The 23,315-nt window shown below is 40.4% G+C and overlaps 1 protein-coding gene across 1 annotated transcript in view; it reads left to right on the top strand.

Annotated features, from left to right (window-relative positions):
- The window catches only part of LOC145409272 (uncharacterized), a 104,320-nt gene that overhangs the window by 60,888 nt on the left and 20,117 nt on the right, over positions 1-23,315 (top strand). Inside the window, exons 26-32 of the mRNA XM_080279752.1 lie at positions 1,615-1,715; positions 3,006-3,157; positions 7,216-7,406; positions 13,375-13,583; positions 17,150-17,256; positions 20,435-20,579; positions 22,046-22,189. Of these exons, the coding sequence (XP_080135878.1) occupies positions 1,615-1,715; positions 3,006-3,157; positions 7,216-7,406; positions 13,375-13,583; positions 17,150-17,256; positions 20,435-20,579; positions 22,046-22,189 (1,049 nt within the window). The remainder of the gene's footprint in view (positions 1-1,614; positions 1,716-3,005; positions 3,158-7,215; positions 7,407-13,374; positions 13,584-17,149; positions 17,257-20,434; positions 20,580-22,045; positions 22,190-23,315) is intronic.

The following is a 23,315-nucleotide window of genomic DNA, read 5'->3' as shown; positions in this document are numbered from 1 at the left end:
TGGATGTACAGTAAGTTGCTGCATTACAAAATTTTTCATCTTTGCTTTTCTGTACAGCATTTTTTATATACTGGGAGTAATCTGCTCAGACAGATATCTGCTGGAGTGATTTCAGGGACCCTGAAAAAATTAACTTTAACAAAAAATAGGAAACATAAATCTTGAAGGGAAATTTGTGTAGGACCTGACCTGGCAGGACATTACTCTACTTGTATATCAATCTGTAACCATCCCAAACTTTTGGTTTCTGCTGCTGTACTTCATGTACAGCATAGGACATATGTAAAGCATTTTTTAAACATTCTTGCACATTGTTTGATAGTTGGAGTGGTAAATATAAAGCATATTTTAAACATCCTTGCACATTGTTCAATAGTTGGACTGGTAAATATGAGTAATGTGGTACAGTGAGCCCTCACATAATGTAATACCCTATAGCATGAAACTCACATCACGGGAGGCAAAATTTTATGTCCAAATTTAGTCACAATGTGAAAATGATAGACATCATGCGGGTGGAGGAAGCTGCTCATTCTTTTTTAACACCATACCATGCGGTGACAATAGACATAACATGGCCAGAGGCTCCAAAGTATGGTTCAGATAGTTGTAACTCGGCAAACTAGGGTCACAACACAGTGGGAACAGACACAATGCGGTCAGTGATAGTCATAGTGCGGGTTGCATCAGTTGTCACGTCTCTGCGTGGGGTGTCGTCACGGCCGACTGAGCATTTCTGCCCCAGTTGAGCCTACTCTATCCCCACACTCTGGCTGCTCATGCTCTGTGTGATCTTTGTGACCAGTGGGAGTCCTGCCCTGCCTCGGGACCCCACTTTACTTCCTCCCAGCAAGTCCGCAACCTCTTCCATTCAAGTTGAGGAATCCTCCAGTGTTTGTATGTACAGTACTGAAGTCTTTATTAGGTAGGTAAATGTTCTGGGGAAAAAAACTGAAAATTGCCCCAAACAGTCAACTTGGGGCTAGCTTAGGTACCATGAAACCCTGTAACATGTAAACATAGGGCACTATAACGTGGAAATCTCATAAAGCAGGACCTTCAGTTTACAATATTCCCACGTTATGTGAACACATGCTTGTATAGTATTATTCAGAGAGACAGAATTGATACATATACAGAAATGGGTAATTTTACTTTCACAGCTATTGCATATGACATTCTCATTTATTAATACAGTAGCTACCAGTATTAATTTTCTCACTGAAATTTTTAACCTTTTTAGAAATCACAGCATAATCATAGATAGCTAGAAAAAGTCTATCATCCCAGTGCTTATTCTGATCCCTATAGTCCTTCATCACATAGGTATGCAACCTGCTGTACTAAACTCCTGTATTGTTTCATACATTATATAAAGCAGTGTTCTGTGCTTGCATTAATAAGACTTTTTCACTGGATGACTTTTCCAAGGACTGCACTGTAGTTCTCAGTCACAATGGGAAGATGTCCATCTCACTGATCATGATGCATGTTTGTAACAGTCAGTCATGGCATGTCATTTTTCCTTGGCTATCTCCATGACCACCTGTCACATAGAATTGTAATGCATTTTTTTCTCTTCATTGTTGGGAAAAATTGCTCCACTTGTTGCAGAACTGTCTGAGGAGGCAAGGACTACCCGTGATGTGACGAGCATTCATCAGCAACTACAGAAGGAGACAGAAAATATCATCCGATGGAAGGCTGACACTGAGGTACTGTAATATACAGTACTATAAATGATTCTAGAGGAAAGTAAATAGCAACAGATGTTTTGTTCCTTTCTTGGCTGGGCCATTTGATTTGAAGAGGGATTGCCTTTGAGCAGTGGTACTGGTGTGCCCAGATGGTAAAGCTGCTCGGATACACAAACATTCCTTAAATCCCCCACCCCCATCTGAAGAGAGGATGGTGGGCTGCAGCACTAACCACTTCAGTGGGGTGCCCCCACAATATCAGGGATATGTTGATATGGTTGGTTTCCACCAATTCACTTGGTTCATGTCCAGATGAGCCTTGTAACAGCAACAATAACAACAAAAACATTGCTCTGTGTTTTAGGGAAGTGTATGCACAGCACACCCTTGTTTTATGATGAGGATGTGTTTAAAAAAGTCCATCACATAATGATTTATCTTATATCAAGTTAATTGTAACATGGATTCAGTGGGATACTTTTTTGGCCAAGGGTAACCCACTCAACAGTCTAAAAACAACTCACCTAAAGTGGTTATTTTTTCGCATGCTGCTTACTACCAAAAATAAATAAAATAAGTTTCCAACTCATCTAAACTGGTAATTATTTCACTTTACTGCACTTCACTTGCTGCTTGAACTCCAACACCACACTACGTTTCCATCACTGACATTAACACACCCGATGGTAACTGAGGCCATCTTTGAGCAAACCTATTACTATAAACTTGCATGAGGATGATTGTTTAAATGAGAACAGTAATTGTATATCGACCAGTGAGGCTTCACATGGGATCATAATCATTGTAAAAGCAAAAATTCTATCATATATATATAAAAAAGACCTTAACTTTTCATTGTCATATAAGCGATTCCTTTGCTTTTCGGTTCATTGTATAACATGGGTCTTCCGTAGCTATTTGTTATGTAAGTTCAGGAAATAGAATATCTTTCCATCCAGAGCTGGATGAAAGCCCCATGTAGGGCAGAAATTTTGTATCGGAAATTTGAAAGGAAAAAAGAAGGAACAGGCAACCCTTGTTTTACGTTCCACCACTTTATGTTCATTATCTTATGCAATGTCAAATTTATGATATCCTTTTTGACTTTCTGATTACCATTTTTGCTTTTACAATCCCAAACTATGCATCACTTCCATACAGCACTCCATTTGGAACCCACACACAAGGTTAAAGCATTTTTAATTCTTCCTAATTACCAGTTATAGGACTCTCTACTTATGCATGTAGTGTATTGCATGTAGTGGTAGTTGCTGTATTGTAATAGCTTTCTGAATTGTGTCCCATCAGATCAAAACAAAGAACCTTGAGCGCCAACTGTCTGAAGAACGTATGATGATTGAAAACCAACGACTGAATATGATGGAGCTGAAGCTACAGTCAGACCAGCTTTCTCACACCCTTGTCCGTGAACGCCAAGAATGTGAAATGCTTCTTACCAAGTTAGTGTGGATGAGGATTATATATTGTCATAGGTGTATGAGGTCTGTCCAAAAAGAAACCCAACTTTTTATACAGCGCACCAACTAGCTGGCATACTGTGATCATGACGGGAGCACTGTATAGTGATGATTTTGAGCTGTAGTCTAGCACTAGCCACATCACGCCACATCACTTAGTCATTGAGGTAATATGCTTGAGTGAATGTGAGTTTAGTGCACCTGGGGAGTTTTCTTCTGACTATTCTGTCATGTAAAATTGGTGACTGTTCCGGATGGACTTCAACTCTGGGCTCAAAGAAAAGTCCACGGGCGGCAAGATCCGGAGAACAAGGCAGCTGAGGGACAAGAGTTGCCTTGTGCTTTGCCAAAAGTCATGGATAAGGAGTGATGCATGATCAGGTACATTGTCATGGTGCAGCATCCAGGTTTTGTTTTTCCACTCTTCCTTTGCACTGCTTCCCTCAAGTGCTTCTGGAATCCAAGTAAAATTACTTGTTGACTGTCTGACCATGTGGAACAAAGCCATGATGAATGACACCCGTCCAGTATATTGCCTTCACGCTTGATCAACTCTGACATGCGTTTTGGGGGGTTGCAGTGACGATGTTCCAACCCACTTTGACATCTGCCTTTTTGTTTCGAGATCGTAGTCATGCACCCACATTTCATCTCCTCTAATGACATTTTTCAGAAAATTTTCATCAACATGCCAATGATCAAATAGCTCCTGACTTACTGTGACACGGTTCTCTTTTTTGCTTATCTGTTAGCAGATGTGGCTTAAATATTGTGGCAACATAATGCATCTTTAATTTTTCAATTAAAATCTTGTGGCATGAACTTTTACAGATGCCTACCTCTTTGATAACTTCACGGACAGTCAGGTGAGGATTTATGGCTCACAGCACTCACTCACTCAACGTGACCATCGTCTTTCGATGTGGAATGCCATCCAGATTTGAGTTCGTCTTTGGTGGATGTTCTTCTAATTTGAACCACTAGAATTACTTGTGACTTTGCATATGGCTCAGACAATCCTCCCTATAAACCTGTTGCAACATTTGAAGGTCTCCATAAAAGTTTTTCCCAATTTAAAACAGAATTTCATGCAAACACGTGAAGGAGCGTTGTGCTGTGGATGTGAATGTGATAGAAATCATTAGGAAAAATACATTGAGGCAGTTTGGCCATGTGGAAAGGATGGAGAGCTAGAGACTAATGAGGAGAATGTATGGGAGTGAGATGGAAGGGGGGAGAAGGAGGGGGAGGCCAAGGATGTTATGGAGGGATGGAGTGGAGAGGTACAGGCGGGTCCCGATCTTACGAGCTAATTGGGATAAAGGATTTTGCTCATTAGCCGAATTCTTATTAAAGGAAGTGAAGAACTTATGGGAAAAATAGGGTTAGGGAGCAAGGCCTCCGAGCAACCTCCCCCCAAACCACCAAAACTGACTTTCTGATCATTTTAAGCTGGAATAAGGGGTTAATACAAGAGGGTAATACATCATTAATATAAGCAGAATAACATAATTTGTAAGTAAAATAGGGATGGGGTGAACAACCAGCCAATTAACCTCCACCGACCACCAACACCTGTGACCAGGGTTGGGTCCAAGTTCAGGCTACTATACTTAAGTCCAAGTCCAAGTACCCGGAAATTTTTCAAGTACAAGTACAAGTACAAGTACAGCCTTTTTCCAGTTTACTTAAGTCCAAGTCCAAGTACATGGCATTGTACTGAAGTACAAGTACTTTATACCATACAAAGGTGCTCCTGTTTTGAAGAAGGAAATTAAATGATCGTCACATTCTAAAGGTTAAGTTATTAAGGTAGAAAGTAGTGTATTAGAAAATAAGTATACTTTATTAATCAAACCATGTCTTTAATGACAGACTATAAAGTCTACTTAATAATACCTTTATAAAGTCCAATAGAATATATAAATTTTTGAATATAATGTACTTGATTGTACTTGAAAGTACTTGGTATCTTTTCAGGTACTTATGGTCTAAGTGTAAGTACAAGTACAAGTACAACCAAAATTTTAAACTCCAAGTACAAGTACATGAAAAACTGTACTTAAGTCCAAGTACCAAGTACAAGCACTGTACTTGGACCCAACCCTGCCTGTGACAGACAATTTTAAGCAGGAATAAAGGGTTAATACAAATGAAATACAAAGACCCTCGTCTCGATTCTCGTAAGTTGGGATTTTAGGGGATTTTACCTGCTCGTTAAACAGGTGGTGGTGAAAATTCCAACACCTTGGATTAGCGAATTCTCTTGAAGTGATTGCTTATTAACCGGGACCTGCCTGCATATGAGAGAGGGGGATGTGGGCTGGGAGCAGGGCAATGAAGTGGTGGGGGACCGGGTAACATGGAGGTGATTTGTTTGTGGTCACCACATATAGGATTAAGGCATCTGGCTATAGATAGATGTTGCTCTTCAAGATCCTTTTTTGTTCAACTTACATCTAATGGCCAAGTGCACTAAACACACATTCACTTCCGTGCATGTACCTCAGTAACCAAGTGCCATGGCATGATGCAGCTAGTGTTAGACTAAAGTTCAAAGTCGCTGCTACACAGTGCTCCTTTTGTGATCATGCTACGCTGGCAAGTCGGTGCATTTTTTAAAAAGTTTGATTTCTTTTTGGCCAGACCTCATATAACAGCACTGAATTACTGTGTAGAAAAAGAGAACACAATTTACTGGGGCTGACTTGCATGAATATGTCACTGATAAATTCTTAACAGCTGCTTTGTGATCGCCACTATTTAAGGTATTCAGATATTATTGGTAATTTTAAATATTTTCAAAATAAAAAAAGAAGAAGAAGAAGAAGAAGAAAAGTCTCTTGAGTGAGGAATGAGTCCCATTGAACCTGCTAGACGATGTGTACTGTCAGATATGATTTTGAGGTGCTTGAGTAAGTGTACATTGAGAGAGGGACTCTGAGCATCAAAACAATTCAGGGAGTGATTGACTGGAAATTAGAGCATGAGTCATCATGCTGATTATGTTCCAGGTTTCATTTGAGTGGCGATACAAAGACAAGACAGTTGATGCAAGTGAAGGTACTGTAGTTTAGAAAAGCTAAATTTCAGCTGAACCCCCTAAGTTCAGTTCATTCTTTCATATTTTCTTTATGGTTGGTGCCTGCAGATATTTTATTCATCTCAAGAGAGACCTCTCATATTAGTGGGACTTTTAAAGCCAGACAAGTGACAGCATGGGAGATTTTGTATATTACCTGAAATACCGGTAAGTCAGTTCTGTAGGTGCAAGCAATGAAACAGCAAGGCCTCAGTCTTGTCTACACTGCTGGTTGAGTATACCATATACAGTACATTAAACCTGTGTGTGTCTTTGAGGGTGAGGTAGTCTTCTTATATTCAGCATAAAAATGGAGCTGTTCCTTGGTCATTTGGCTGAGCAACCATTTAGATAGCTCCTGGCCTGCAAAAGATCTCTTATAACCTGAAGAAATTCATCTGGCAGTTGTTGAATGAAATAAAAGAAAGTATTACACCAAAAGTGGCAGTGAAGATAGTTTCTAGCACCTTCATTTTGAGAAGGCTGTATTAAGTTGAATGAAATTTCATAGGCATAGCCAAAATTAAATAATGAAGATATACTGATTTTTTTTGTGATACTCAATTGAAGAGTCTTCTTAGAAATTTTCATTTTTCATCCTTTGCACTTATGCCTTAACAAGTTTTGCTATATAATAATTGTAACCTAATTACTCTTCAGTACTGTAAACCTACAGGTACACATCTTCTGCACTGCATTTATCAGTTTCTTCTTGACTACTAGCTTGGAGATTTATTAGTCTCTGAATTTATTGGTACTGGTAGTTTGTATTTATTGGCTTTGGTAATTACTGTACCTGGAATATAGTATTGTCATGCTTTTTTGCTTTTAATTTTGTTGAAAATGCATAGTAATACTGACTGTTACTATTCACATCAGTTATACTGTATTTGTATATGTGTGTATACTGTATAGTCCATTGATGTATTTTACTGTATTTTTCTCCTGTATTTTCCAGAGTAAATCGTACACGGCAGATGTTTCTATCTTTGAAGGAGCAGCATACAAACCTAAGTCAGACAGTAGCCTACTTTCTACAGCTCAAGGACACTCATTCCACTGAATACCTTGAAATGAAAACACAGTTGACTCAGTTTTGGAAGATCTTGAAAGATAATGTGACTGCTGTGGAAGGCATCAGTGCACAAGGTATTCTGCATAGATAATGGTGACAGATAGCCAGTTTGTGTGCCAGTAGGTAATGCAGTGTCTCAGCACAGGAATACGTTATTCACATTCACTCCTGTTCACACTCATTTGTTTTTCTTTTTTGAAGACTCCAACATGCATGCATGCCTCCTCCTTGGTCACCTAATGGCAGCTCTCCATGCTGCTTGATCTCTGGCTGCTTCCTTACCCCCTGGGGGTAGGGGGGTTTCAAGAATACTCCCCCAGTATCCCTGCTTGTCGTACGAGGCGACTAAAAGGGTTGGTGGTGGGTTAGTGCCCCACCCCATAAAAAGAACTAACTAAAAAAGCAAATAAAGCGCCTCGGACCTGGACGGACCATACGTTGACGACTAAGGAACGGACAAAGGACATTCTGGGAGTAGGAACGTGGAATGTGAGAGGAGTGAATGATGAAGTGAAAGAGAGAGAGATTGTCCAGGTGCTTGAGGATGCAAAAGTGGATATATGTGGATTGACTGAAACTAAATGGAAAGGTGAAAGGGTGAGAGAATGGGAATACGGTGTAGGTATATGTGCGGGAGTCAGTGAGAATGAGAGGGCAAGAGAGGGAGTATGTCTGATGATAAGCAAGAAGTGGAAGGAGAATATAAGAGAGTATGGAACAGTGGGTGCAAGGATTGTATGGGTGAGGATGAAAGTAGGTATACAAGCATGGGCGATTGTATGTGTGTATGCTCCAACAGAGGATCGAGTGGCAAGAGTGAAAGATGAGTTTTGGGTGAGAGTAGAAGCATGTATGGACAAGTTTGAGAGGAGCGAGAGAGTGCTGTTGATTGGAGACATGAATGGCAAAGTCGGGAATGTATGAGTGGATGGAGTGGTTGGTCAGTGGGGTGTGCCAGCGGAAGTAGATGGGAATGGTAGTGCTTTGGTGGACATCTGTGCTGGTAAGGGGTTGGCAATAGCCAACACCTACTTTCGTCATAAGATGATCCACCGGTATACATGAAGAGTAATGAGGAGGATGGATGGTGAACTTGTTGAACGAAAGGCAATGATAGACTACGTGTGTGTGGATGAGCGAATGAGAAGACAAGTGTTGGATGCAAGGGTGTGGAGAGGGTGGGGGAATGGAGTCTCGGACCATCACTTAGTGATGGCCAAGGTAGAGCTGCAAAGAAAGTGGTTGAGGAGGCGAAGGGGAAGACAGGAGGAAGCAGCTCCTGTGAGAAGAGTGGAGAAATTGCAAGATAGTGAGAAGAGGACAGAGTATAAGAGCATAGTGGAAGAAAGATTGGGAAGGTATGAGCTAGAGCAGATGGAAGGGGTGGAAGACGTATGTAAGATATTCACAGAAGAGATAAGCGCAGCGTGTGAGGCGGTTTGTGGAGTGAGGAGGAGATGCAAGGGTGTGCAAGGGACAGCATGGTGGAATGATGAGGTGAAACGAGCTGTGGAACAAAAGAAGAAGGCATATGGTGAATGGTTGGCGAGTAGAGGTAGGGGAGAAGATGAGAGAGAGAAGAGAGAGGTATATGTGAGCAGGAGAAGGGAGGTTAAGAGACTGGTGAAGGAGAGTAAGAAGAAAGTGGATGAAGAGTTTGGGAGGAATCTGAGTGTGAAATGGAGGGGGAGTAAGAAATTGTTTTGGAAGGAGGTAAAGAAAGTAAGGCAGTGTGAAAGGGGAAATAGTAGGGGAGTGAAAGATAGGAATAATAGTTTGTTGGTGGAGAAGAGAGAGAAATTGAGGAGATGGAAGGAGCACTTTGAGGATTTGTAGAATGTAGAGAGTGAGAGCAGTGTGAGTATAAGTGGTTGGGGAATGGCTGGGAGAAGAAGAGATGAGAGGAGGGAGGAAGAGATCAGTAGGTCGGAAGTAGTGGAAGCGATGAAGAAGATTAAGCTGGGAAAGGCCCCAGGAATTGATGGAGTGTGTGGTGAAATGCTTAGGTATGGGGGTGAGATTGTTGTGGAGTGGATATGGAAGTTGTGTAGATTGGCTTGGGAAGAGGGAAGGGTTCCAGAGGACTGGAAATCAGGTATAATTGTTCCTCTGTACAAAGGAAAAGGGGAGAGAGAAGTATGTGGTAACCATAGGGGTATTTGCCTTCTTAGTGTGACTGGTAAAATATATGGTAGAATACTCATTGATAGGGTTAGGCATATGACAGAGGATCTAGTTGGAGAAGAACAAGGGGGATTTAGGAAGGGAAAAGGGTGTGTAGATCAGATATTTGTTCTAAGATGTTTAGTGGAGAAGTATCTAGAGAAGGGAAGGAAAGTGTACGCTGCCTTCATGGACTTGGAGCAAGCTTATGACAGAATAGATAGGAAAGGTATGTGGAAGGTATTAAGAATATATGGAGTGGAGGGGAAATTGTTGAGTGCTGTGAAGAGTATGTACGAGGGAGCTAGGGCTACGGTGCGAGTGGATGGTGAGCTGAGTGAGTTCTTTGATCTCAATGTGGGACTGAAACAGGGGTGTGTAATGTCTCCATGGCTGTTTAATATATATATGGATGGGGTCGTAAAGGAGGTACAAGGTAGGGCAGTGGATGTGGGGGTGGCCCTAATGAATGAGGGTGAGATTTGGAAGCTTCCGGTGTTGCTGTTTGCTGATGATACAGTATTGTTGAGTGAAGATGAATGGGAGTTGCAAGGTTTGGTGAATGAATTTGGGACAGTGTGTAGGAGGAGGAAGCTGAAAGTTAATGTAAACAAAAGTAAAGTTATGGTGTTTGAGAGGAATGAAGTCACAGAGTGTGCAGTGAGGTTGGATGGTGAGGATATGGAGAATGTGAGTGCATTCAAGTACTTGGGTAGTGTGATGAGTAAGGATGGAACTTTGGGGGATGAAGTACGTGAAAGGGTACAGCAGGGAAGGAAGGTTGTTGGCACACTGAAAGCAGTGATGAGAAATAGGGAGGTGAGTATGGAAGTTAAGAAGTCACTGCATGATGGTATTGTGATCCCTACCCTGACGTATGGAAGCGAGGCTTGGACCTTGCAAGAGGGGAACAAGTCAAGAGTGAGAGCAGTGGAAATGAGTTACTTGAGAGGAGCATGTGGAGTGACATGGAGGGACAGGTTGACGAATGAAGAAGTGAAGGAACGTTGTGGGGTAGATGTGGATGTGGTTGAAAAGATTAGGAGAAATACACTGAGGTGGTTTGGACATGTGGAGAGGATGGAGAATGAAAGACTGACTAAGAGGGTGTATGTAGGTGAGGTGGAGGGAGGGAGAGGGAGGGGTAGACCGAGGATGAGGTGGAGGGATGGAGTTGAGAGGTATATGAGGGAGGGGGGGGTGAGTTGGGGGGAGGGGAGTCAAATGGTGGGTGACAGAGTGACTTGGAGGCGTTTTGTCTGCGGCCACCCTTTGCGGGATTAGGGCGTCGGGCTATAGATAGATAGATAGATAGACTTTCTGCACCCAGTTATCATCCTCCCTCCTCTCCACATGCCCAAACCATCTCAGTCTACCTCTCCTCATCACAACTTGCCCCACTCAACTTTGTCTGATATCAAGAGATCACGGGACAAGCTGACTCAGTACGGCCAGGACTACGGCGATACAACCAGGAAAGGTGACCCAGCCCTGCTATGCCATCATCGACCATTCGACTTTGGTTCCACCAGCAATGGGATGTCGGCATGGTTGTGCATGGGACTGAGTTGAAGGCTGCAGCTGAGAAGTTTGCATGCCCGCACAACATGCATGACTTAAAAGCATCCCAAGGTTTGCTCTTCCGGTTCAGACTCGATATGGATTTACTGGCTGTAAGGCACATGGCGATGCTTTGGACGCGGCGTCTGGTTTTGGTGACGAATATTGCATAACTTCAGCAGATGTTGCTTTAATAGAGCTGAGTCAGCAGCGCTGGATATTGCGTTGGGCCGGATGTTGTAACAATGGATAATTGATTGCTTACTGTTCATATAGGCTATATATATATATATATATATATATATATAAATATATATATATATATATATATATATATATATATATATATATATATATATATAATTGATAGCTTATTGTTCTTATCGGCTATATATATATATATATATATATATATATATTTTGCCTGCATCAGATCTTGATAACAACTCTGTGGTTTACTCTGATTATTTCAGTGGTCATTTGAACAACAAAATATCCCCCATTATCTCATTTCATTCCAGTTGCTGTTTTCCATTCATACCTCTTTCTCATGGATACCTAGGCCTCAGCGCTTCAAAAGCTGTCTCATAATCCTGCCAATTTCTTGGTCTCCCTGTTACTCTCATTCCTCAGCCTCTGATCTCTGTATCCTCTGTTAGTTGTACAGTACCTAGCTATTGTCTCTATATAACAGTACAGTACGTCTACGCACCCTGGTGAGTCTAAGTTATGCAGTATCTACTTTCACATCTTTATCCTACTTTTAATTGTCAGTCTTTCCTATCATTTCACACCACATACAGTCCTGAACAGCTCTGTTACCTTTTTTCATACTGATATCATATTATTGATTCATGCTTCCTACATGGATATCATAGTTAATACCATAATACTTTGAGACATTGCCTGTTTTTTCCAGATCTCTCCTACACACTCATTGCTCTTCATATTTTAGCACCTTTACCCACCTTAATTTGGTGATTTTGGTGTAAGTATTTTAAAATCCATCTCTTGCTGTGTTCAACCTCAGGACCTATAACACTTCACTTTCTTGTAATTTTTCTGAGTAAGACTTCTTTTCATTTTGCTATTTTCATATCGCTGTATTCTGTCTCCCAACTAGCTACTTCTCATTACCTTTCTTGTTCTTATTCCTTTTCATCCATTTACATGTTCTTCCAAATCAGATACCATTTGCAGAACTTTATCTTGTAAATGTATCATTTTCTAACAGCAGTTGGTTTAATTCATACTCCCCCACCCCCCAGCATGCCCTAAATTTGGCCCTCAGCCCAATACCAGTACCCTTGCAGCTCCCTCCTCCCAAGAGTGTCCTGCCATGCATACTTGATGCATATCTGGACTTTTAGAGGCTACTATGAAATCTCTAAGTGCAAATACTGTGTAAAGAAAATATTACAGTAAGTACCTGTTTTGTATTCTCTTAACGAAGAAAGATTAAATGCAGGTAGAAAAGAAAAAAGAATATAGAGCATTGATATCCTTCACATAACAGGGGATTATATTGCTGAAAAATGAAACATTAAGCAACACCTGGATTCAACGGGGATATGTTGCTGGGGTCCTATGGTTGACCTTCTAGGGTCTTTACCTGTCTGTCCATAGCCAGGTGCCTTAATCGTGGAGGGTGGTGGCCCTGAACAAATCATCTCCATGTCAGCCTGTCCTCTGCCACCAGACTATCCTCTTTCCAACTCACACCAAATCAACTTAGTCCAAAACCAACCTCAATAAACCACATACTGTATATGAAACACAACATATTACCATTATAAACCATTACTCACTAAATGACTACCATAGAGTTACCAGTGCTAAGTCAATTCACCAACACTACTATTTTCTTCAAATATCATTCACTCACTTTCACTTTGCAACTCAAAAATATTGATTATCATACAGCATTTTTATCATCATCTTCATCATCATCTAATGCCTCTGAGTTATTGCTGAGGCAAGTTTGCACATCATTAACTGGAAGAAAGTGTAGAAAATCATAATCGTTATAACGACTTACTATCAATCAGAATGTTGCTAAGCGAAGGATACTTGGTCTACACATAAATCATTATTCAGTGAAAAGAATACAACTTCTGCAGTTATTATGCAACCTGCCTGAATGTCGTGTATAAATTACAGTTAGAGTTCCCTTGCACTAGACTTCTCCCTCCTGTTTCTCTGTAGGAAATAAGGTTAGGATGATGACAGTGATGTTAATTATGGCATGGGTATTATTTTGTGCCTTATTACTATTGTATTTAACCTTGATACTGAAGTACTTTTTCATTACATTTTTAGCTAAACGAAATGAGCACACTCTGGAAAAGTTGAAGGAAGCATTTGAAATTAAACTTTCTGCCAAGGACAAGGAACTAAATGAGCAAAACAAAATATTGGTCAAACTGAATGAAGATCACAGAGTCTTGATGGAAAGGCAGAGCAACACATCCTCAGAGCTTAGTGCTGTCCTTCAGAAAAAAGCTTCATTGGAAACACAGATTAAGGAGGTTTGTATGATATTAATCACTTTTCCTCTGTGGTAGGTGGGGGTGCTCACCATCCACTCACTTGATGTAGTGCTGCTTTGGCTGTCTGCCCTTTCCTCTCTTCCATCCTTCCTCTTCTGTCTTTCTTTCCTTCATTCTTTCCTCTTCCTTCTGCCTACAGGTGACTTTACACTCCCTCTTCTGTCTTTATTCTTTCCTCTTCATTCTACCTATGAATGACTCTACGCTGAGTGACAAGCCAAATGATTACGGTACCTGTACACCAGGAGATCATTTACTGTACAATGCTGGGTGGTAACCATATAACCAAATAATGCCACCTGGAAGTTTAGTGAGTAATTGGGGCACCTCAGTCGGATTGAGCCAGTGGAGGTTTATATCCAAGGGATGGCTGGGGCATATTACTCATGTAATGCCACTCAGGGATGAGTGAGGCTGGTCACTCTCATCTTAAATGTCAGGACCAGCTTGTCTAGCCCCGGGCTCCTATGCTTCTCATGGGGCAACATAGGATTGGATGATGGATGGATGGATGGATGGAAGAAGGAACCAAGGGCGATTTACCATTATATATTTATAATAATTGGCAGATGGTTACCACTTAACTAGGATGTAATGTCATGAAAGAGAGTGAGAGTTAATTACCCACTCAGTTGGTGATTGGCTACATTTCTCTTCACTCTTGGGTAGAGACAGTGCCTTCACTCAGATGACTTTTCATTGATTTATTGTTGCTTTCTCCTTATGTTTTTATTTAATATTAAGGAGACCTCTTGTAGTGATTGGGTAAATGGACATTCTATCTAACATCCAGCTTGACAAGTCTCTTCAAAGGTGAATGAAATTGTTTGGAGACCACAAGAATAAAATGAAATACAGTATTGTATACATCATTAGAGATAAGGAGTTAAGCCACAGATAAACAGTATTAATATGCAGATTGAGATTTTTACATTTTCAGATCAACATACAAATATCTGACCTCCAGGAGATGTTGGGTAAGGATTCTTACTGATCAAAGGGTTAAAGAGGGTATCCTTGAAGAGTGTTGTCCTGTAAAGGGAAGGAGTATAATTAGGACAGTTAAATATATAAACTAGAAAGCGCTCAGAGAGTGCATACCTCCACCAATGTGGATTTGTGGATATAGGATTTGGATCCAGATCCACCCCAAAATGTAATCAATTCCATCGTGTTCCATGGCCCACCTTTCCACAAAATTTCATCAATAATCATTGAGAAATTTTTGAGATATTGTGCGGGATACTCTGGATCTGGATCCACCCAATAATTTAATGATTTCTTCCTTGGCCCTTGGCCCTTGGCCCACCCTTCTGCAAAATTTCATAAAAATCTGTTCATAACTTTTTTAGTAATCCCAGATCCGGATCCGGATCCAGATCCACCCCAAAATTTAATAAATTCTTTCTTGGTCCATGGTGCATCTTTCCACAAAATTTCATTTAATTTCCTTGAGAACTTTTGGAGATATTGTACGGGATATTTTGGATCTGGATACGGATCCAGCCCAAAATTTAATAATTTATTCCTTGGGCCATGGCCCACCCTTCCACAGAATTTCATCAAAATCTGTTCATAACTTTTTAAGTAATCCTGCTAACAGACAGACAGACGACCAGCCAACCAACCAATGCAGGGTAAAACATAACTGCCTTGGTGGAGGTAATGAGTGAGTCTGAAGCTGGGAGGAGGTATGGAAATGCTCAAGATGGATGGATATGGTAAGGGGATGTGAAGCAAAGTGATGTGTGGAAGTTGAGAAGTCAGAGGAATTTAAAAAGAAATAGATGGTTGAACTATGCATGGAGATGTAGAAAGATGCATCCTCCCCCATTTTTTTTTAACCCCTCCTTTTTTTTTTTTTTTTTTTATTCAGTGAACTGGTTCTGTGTCATAGGTATTTGTGTGTATGTGAAGGGCATCTGTAAAGGGGAAAAAAAAAATGTGCTTGCCTCTGAAGTGGAGACAAGATCATGGGGCATTGAATTATATGCAAATGAGTGGTGGCTGGTTTCAGTGGGGGTGCTGTTGATACTTCTTTCATATTCGTATTTTCCTTGTTTTCTGGATCCTACCTTACCCCATCCTTAAGTGTGGCAAAAGTGGTCATGATGGTGATGATGATGAAACATTAAATTATTTACAGTGTGTGTGTAGCCTCCGAAGTAGAGTCAGGATTTTGAATTATTTCATGATAAGTGAAATTGGCAACACAGTTATTAACTTTGTGGTGATAGTTCTTCTCATATGCTTTCCTCTTCCTATTTTTGGATTCTGCATATCTCATCATTTGTTGGGAAAGGGTTAGTATGGTGGTGAATTATATTTTTATTTAGATGTAGTTGCCCAGCTCTGGGTCTGTACACTCATGTTTGTATGGGACACAATGGGATTGGATGATGATGATGATGATGATGGTGGTGGTGGTTGTGGTGGTGGTGGTGGTGGTGGTGGTGGTTGTGGTGGTGGTGGTGGTGGTTGTGGTGGTGGTGGTGGTTGTGGTGGTGGTGGTGGTTGTGGTGGTGGTTGTGGTGGTGGTGGTGGTTGTGGTGGTGGTGGTGGTGGTTGTGGTGGTGGTGGTGGTGGTGGTGGTGTTGGTGGTGGTGGTGTTGGTGGTGGTGGTGTTGGTGGTGGTGGTGGTGTTGGTGGTGGTGGTGGTGTTGGTGGTGGTGATGATGATGGTTGAGGTATCCTGAGCTACTGTTGATTATTCATGGATCTTTTTTCTTAGCCTTGATGCTGCATAACTGCAGCTACAGGTAATGATAGTGAGGTGGTAACCATAAACAGTAATAAAATGGATGTTTGTTGTAGTGGGTTAAGGTGTTTCACATAGATGGGGATTGTATGGGTTTTCAAAAAAGACTTGGGATGAAGTCATGAAGTGTGGCCTCAGGGATAAGGAACTGAATAGAGGGGCTGCTAAAGATCAAGCGGTGTGGAGAGACATCATTTGGCTATGAAAGCCCATGCATGCAAACATATTGGAGTCTTTATAAATGGGAAAACAACTTTAGCTTCTTCATTCATCATCCTATTTCTGTCCTTGGTGTTACTTAATGTTTTTATACAACTTAGGACAGAGCCCTCACTGTGAAGGGGTCGTTAATGATTATTTCTAAGTCCGTTATTATGGGATGGTTCTTTCAGTTAGATTAATCATATGATAATAGCAATGGAAAAGATACCATCATGCTAAAGGATTTAATGGCACTTAATGTTATGCAGGAAATCATATATTTCCGTCTCATGGGAAGTAGAGGGATCATACCTAGGGCTTTCTTCTCTGGTATGTGTCTCCAGTGAAATGAAAGGATCATGCGCTTGATCTTCCACCTCCATGTAATGAGGCACAGTATTACAGTGATGATGATGTTAAGGCCATATTTATCCCCTGTAATCTTTATCAATCCCATTTGATATTAAGCTTTTATGTAAGCAGTTTAGGTAAGTAGAGCAAGTACTGGTATAGTGATGCCACTACTACGAAGGATGTTCTACACATTGAAATGTTTCTCTCAACTTTTTTATGTTACAACTGGCAGGTAGATGCAGCACTGTGTGAAGTACATGAACAACTAAACAAAAGAAAACATGATCTCACCTCTAAGGCAGAGGCAGCTGAAATGGAAATAAGAGAAGAGGAGGAAAGGTGAGTCAGTCAGGGGTATAACTATTGCTTTGATCTGACGTTCATAATTTTCTGTGTCTGTCTGTCTCTCTGTCTGTCTGTCTGTCTCTCTGTCTGTCTGTCCGTCTGTCCATCTGTCCGTCCGTCCGTCCCTCCCTCTCTCTATCTCTCTCTCTCTCTGTCATTTCCTTCTTTCATTTTCAACCATGTTATCTTCTTTTAATAATCAGAATGACAGTATGCTGGCCTTAGGTCCTTATACCTTGAAGGGAAGAATCTACATACAGTTCACATTTTTTCTCCATTATTTAATGCATTATTAGGACTAGGATTGTATTAGTATACCTGCTGTTCTTGATATATATTTTTTTATTGCTGTTTATTATTGCTTTACCGAGTTCATTGGGTGTAGGGATGTTTATGGTTATCATATACTGTATGGTCAGTTCTTGTCTTAAAGTGTTTTTCAGGTTGACTATTTGCATTAATCTCATTTAGAAAGTATAGTAATTGAGACATATTCTTGGACATCAAAGACCCATTCTATAGATATTCACACCATGGATTCAGCTCAACCTCCTGATTCACAACTTTGGTATTTGCAGCTCTGATTTTGTGTATGTTATAACTGTCTCAAAATACACTAGTTTAAGGTGCATGTCAGGATGATTTAACATGTCTCATTGTCACTTCAAAGTTCACTTATAAACAAGTAGATTTGTCATCATCATCATCATCATCATCATCATCATCATCCGGACCTCCTTTCCCACCCTGGGGCAGGGTGAGGAGTAGCAACGTCCAGACAGCCCAAGTTTGCCCAGTCGAATGGGCCACGCTTCTATTCATATTTCATTCAAGCCCCTGGAATCCTGGCGCAGTCTGATACGCCAAAACTTTCACCATATTCTGTAGTTTCACAAAAATGTATCCAGTATAGTCAGTCCGAACGCTGTTACATTAAAAAGGGTGCCAAATCGCTGATCATGCACTTCTTCTCACAACATTCATCCAGCAAGCTCGATCTTTTATCAGTCCCCTAGCCTTACCAACTTCCATACCTCTCTTCCTCAAACACTCATACACCATATCCCTCCATCTTCTCCTTGGTCTGCCTCGCCTCCTCCCTTCTTCAGATTTGTTCAGATATACCTTTTTCACCACTCTTTTGTTATCCATTCTCTCCACATGACCATACCATCTCAGTATGCTCTCTTCATTTCTGGTGTCCACAGACTTCCTCACTCTGCATCTTTCACGAATCACATTATTTCTTATCCCATCCAGTCTCTCTACTCCACATAATGTACTTTCCTCAGCAGTCCCTTCTCCAGTGCTATCACTATTGACTTTTCATTTTCTTACCACACCATAGTCTCACATCCATATGTTAAAGTTGGCACTAACACTACTTCATGTAAGCCTCATGCAGCTGCAACACTCAAGCCTCCCACTTTCCTTCCTTGTGACATTCTACTTTCTACTTCATTTGCAAATTTTTCTCTCTTTTTTAACACTGTACTCAGGTACTTGAAATCTCACCAATTCCAGGCTCTTTCTGTTCACTGTAACATCACATTTGGAGTCACCTCTCTTGATTAACATCACTTTACTCTTTTCTACATTTACTCGCAAGGCATGACGCTCACAGACGTCAGCAGAACTCTGCATTAGTCTACCAAGTTCTTGTCTGGTATTTGCTAGTAGCACTGCATCATCAGCATACAACAAATTTGATGTATTCCATCCATCATTATTCATTACCAACGCCATCTGTGTCTCCATTACTTGTGTTTTTACCTCTCTCATCACCCCATCCATATATACAGTATATTGAACAACCATGGGGACATCACACAGCCTTGTCGCATGCCCACATTGATCGTGAACCATTCACTTAGATGCCCATTTACCCTTACATGTGCATCACTACCATCATAAAAACTCTTGATGGCACATAGCAGCATACCATCTGCACTGTTCATGCACAAAACCTTCCATAGTCCTTCTCTGTCTACTTTGTCGTATGCTTTTTCCAGATCCATAAATGCCATTAAACACCTAATAGTTGTAGCAACGTACCATCTACACCATACATGCGCAAAACTTTCCACAGTCCTTCTCTGTTTCCTTTGTTGTATTCTTTTTCCAATCCATAAATGCCATAAACACCTTATAGTCCTTCTCACAAGCCTTCTCTGCTATCTGTCTCACTGTAAATATTTGATCCACACATCCTCTGCCACTCCTAAGCCACCCTGTTAGTACTTCTGATAATCCATCCCTCTCTGCTTTGCCGTATGCTTTTTCCAGATCCATAAATGTCACAAACACCTTATAGTCCTTCTCATAAGCCTTCTGTACTATCTTTGTCACTGCAAATATTTGATCTAGACATCCTTTGCCACTCCTAAAGCCATCCTGCTCATCACTCACTAGGACATCTGATATCTCTCTAACTTTCTCTGTAATGCAGTAATTCATCCATGTACCTTCCCTACAACACTCAGTAAACTTATGCCAAGATAATTCTTACACTCACTTCACTCACCTTTATTTTTGTACAAGGGTACAATCACAGCCTTTTTGCACTCTGTTGGCACAGTTTCACTCATCCATGCATTTTTACACATCAACAAGCACATCATTCCGCACTTTCCACTACACTTAATCATCTCTGTCTACATCTCATCATCTCCAGCTGCTTTCCCATTTTTCAGCCACTTCGCAGCGTCTTTACCTGTGCGAGAGTCACGTTTCCTGGGACTGCATTCCTAAAAATCAATCACGTTCATAGCTGCACTGCTGTTTCTATTCCCATTCATCAAGCTTTCAAAATATTCTTTCCATCTGGTCCTTACTTCATCCTCATGGGTTGATAATCTACCACTTACATCCTTCACACTTTCACATTTCTTTGTGCTGTCACTTCTACACTTCTGCACCTCTTTCCAGAATAACTTTCTTTTTTCAGAGTACTGTAGTTTGCATTCGTATTTCTTCTTAGATCATCATTTACCTCCTTCTTTTTCCACTTCCCTAGTCTCATAACATTGTATACATAAAAATCCTATTGTATATTGAAAAAAGGTCCTAACTTTCTTGTCATCTTAAAAGTGATTCATTGCATGTTGGTTCATCGTCATACGAGGGTCTGCTGTACTGTATACACGAATTAACGTAAATGGATGAATATCAGGTTGCGTGAGAGCCGTGCTGAGTTTGATGAAGCTGCTGAAAAGATATTAATTCTGAAAAAGAGTAATGACCTACTGGAGGGAACCAATAGTGAGTTGTCTGAGAAGGTGACAGGTCTTACTGCAAGAAGACAAGAGCTTGAACAGGTCAGTGAGTGCTATAATTGATTTGTTTTAAAGCTTTAGTAGCAGTTGAGATGATCACCAAAGATTAATATAATTTTTAACCATAGAAGTTTATCAAGAGATATATTAAAAATATATTGTTTCCTCATGTCAGTGAATGGCATGATCTGATAGTAGATGTAAGAAAGCATCAAGTGATAATTTTTGGGAGAGAGATGGCCCTCAGTGAGATGTGTTGATGAAGGAGATAGATTTGAAATGATGGAATAATTAAAAAAAAAAATCTCTGTCACAATAGACAAGAGATGTAAGTGTGCATTGAAATGTAAAGTATACTGACTCAGGGTTGAAAGGTAACCAGAACTATGAAGGGTCTGATATGAAACAGAGGACTGAATATAGAGACTGGAAGAGGGTTGCATGAAGGTATATGTTACTGTCCATGTTGATATATGGATATGAATCTGGTATGGCTTGAGTATGAGCTTGGTGGTAGGGTGTCGGGCTCGTAATCGTGAGGTTGCGAGTTCGCGCCGTGCCCGGTGGCTGCTGTGCTGGGAGGGGTAGCGCTCTCCTGTAACCCTAGCAGGGCTATATGATCTGATGAGGTCTAGCTTGGGGATTAATCCTTATTTCACACTCATCTTAAATGTCGGGACCAACTGCCTAGCCCTGGGCTCCTACACTCCTCATGGGGCAAGGTAGGATTGGATGATGGATGGATGGATGGATCTGGTATGGCTTGAGTATGAAATGTCAAGTTATGTCAGTTGAAATGGGACTTTTTTTCAGGTTTATGTGTAAGTTGTATTATGTGGGTGGGGTAAGAAGCATAGGGATTCACTTAAAAGTGATGAATGAAAGTCTGTTGACAAAAGGGTAGAAGAGAGTGTGCAAAGAATATATTGTATTACAAAGGAAATGATTATAGATAGGATGGTCAAAAGGTGAGTAAGTTAGTTTGAAGGATGGAGGCATGGTAGACCAAGAGGGTAGATGAATATGGCAAATAAATGTGTGAGAAAGCAATGCATGGAAGTTGATGAGGCTGTGGAACCGAAAGGGAAAAAAATTGGTTGGATTAATTATTCATGTGGAGGGTCACAGGACATGCATTTGGTGTCCTTTTATTTTTGTTTTCATTCAGTAGTTGATGAATTGATATTACAAGTAACATAATGTTAAATGTATCTGTAGTAAAAAATTACCCCCAGACATGTGCAGATGGTTAGCCATAAGAGCAAGACTGAGGATTCTGTGGGCTTGCATGTTTAGTGATGAGTGTATGACCTACTGGTATTTCTTTGAAAATGGTGTTGATAGCTTTCATTCTCTTGTTCTTTCTCTTTCTATGCTTTGTGAACCCTTCCTTATTCCATCCTAAGATGGGAAAAGAGATTATGGTGATAATGATGATTATGACTTGCATAACTTTCCCACATTCATTTTACCTTTATTTGCACTGTCATTTCCTTTTGTGTTGGCAGGAGGTTGTTCGAATTGAGGAGGAAATGAGGATTATTGATGTTGCTCAGTCAAATATCCTACATGAAGCAGAACAGTCAGCTCAAAAAATCAAAGAGCTTACTACTCAGCAGACTCTCCTCGAGTCCAAGTTGAAAGAACTAGAGGTGAACTTGTTTTTTTTTGTTTTGTAATAATATTATTTTTGTTTTATATAATGCAGCATCTTATACATATTGGTAGCATGAATACCCACTAACCTTTCAGTGTGTGTTTTTGCTGTACAGGTGTTGTGGTGCTTGGAATATCACAAAAGTGCATGCAGTGACATGGGTATGAGATGAAAGTGTGTATACTGTACTGATATTTTGTTATATTCGTTGGTGCTGAGAAATTTTATTCATGTGTGTGTCTGTCTGTCTGTAGCGAGATACCTTAATCCTGGAATGAGCAGCCCTCTCTTCAACTCACACACACACCCCTCTCATATATCTCACCACCTCATACCTCTGTTTCATCATGCACCTCACGCGCATATTTTTCTGCCAAACCATGTTAGAGTATTTATGAATACTCTGGCATTTTATCTTGATTTCATTTAGGGTGACCATGACAGAAATGACATTTGGTCTTTTTTTTTTTATCAAAGATCAGCTCCTGCTATTTCAGGCTGCCCTCCTTCATTCACCGATTCACCTGATATATCAACCTTGATTTTGGTTTTGCTCCTCAGTCTTTTGTTAAGATCACATCTTTATAAATTGTACATTATGTTGTACTATCATTACCTGTCCTTTCCATGGGACCAAGCCATCTTATTTTGTTCTAAAGTTTACTCACAGTACAGTACTATATTCCATATTCCTCTATCCTACTATATTTACAGACTCGCTTATGAGTCTTTCAGTTCTCTAAGTACTGTAACTTAAAATGAAATCTCTAAGTAACAGATTTCTGCTGCTTAGTGTGTAGAAATCTGTTTTGTGGGAATAGTCCACTTCACTTTTATATTCATAGTAATTTCCTAGATGATAACTTTTAGTTTGCCTTTTAATTTTTTAGTTGAGAAAGGAGTCAGTAGATGAAACCTCCATAGGCTGTCCCCTCTAAATGAACTGAACTTAGAACTAATATCAAGATCAGATTAGTTCAAGTCCCCTTGACCCACTGTGTATATTATACTGGGATTCATAGCTAATGGGAAAGACAGACTGAAGAAGACTGCTCTAGAGTTGACTAGTTGTGTCTATGAAGGACTGAGAATACCAGTTAACTTGCATTAATAAGTTAGAC

This window comes from Coenobita brevimanus, chromosome 80, assembly GCF_032717465.1.
Source record: "Coenobita brevimanus isolate Jiangsu-jjx chromosome 80, ASM3271746v2, whole genome shotgun sequence".
In the NCBI taxonomy this organism is placed as follows: Eukaryota; Metazoa; Arthropoda; class Malacostraca; order Decapoda; family Coenobitidae; genus Coenobita; species Coenobita brevimanus.
The sequence above is the reverse complement of the archived record's forward strand: the minus strand, read 5'-3'. Positions and strand labels throughout refer to the sequence as shown.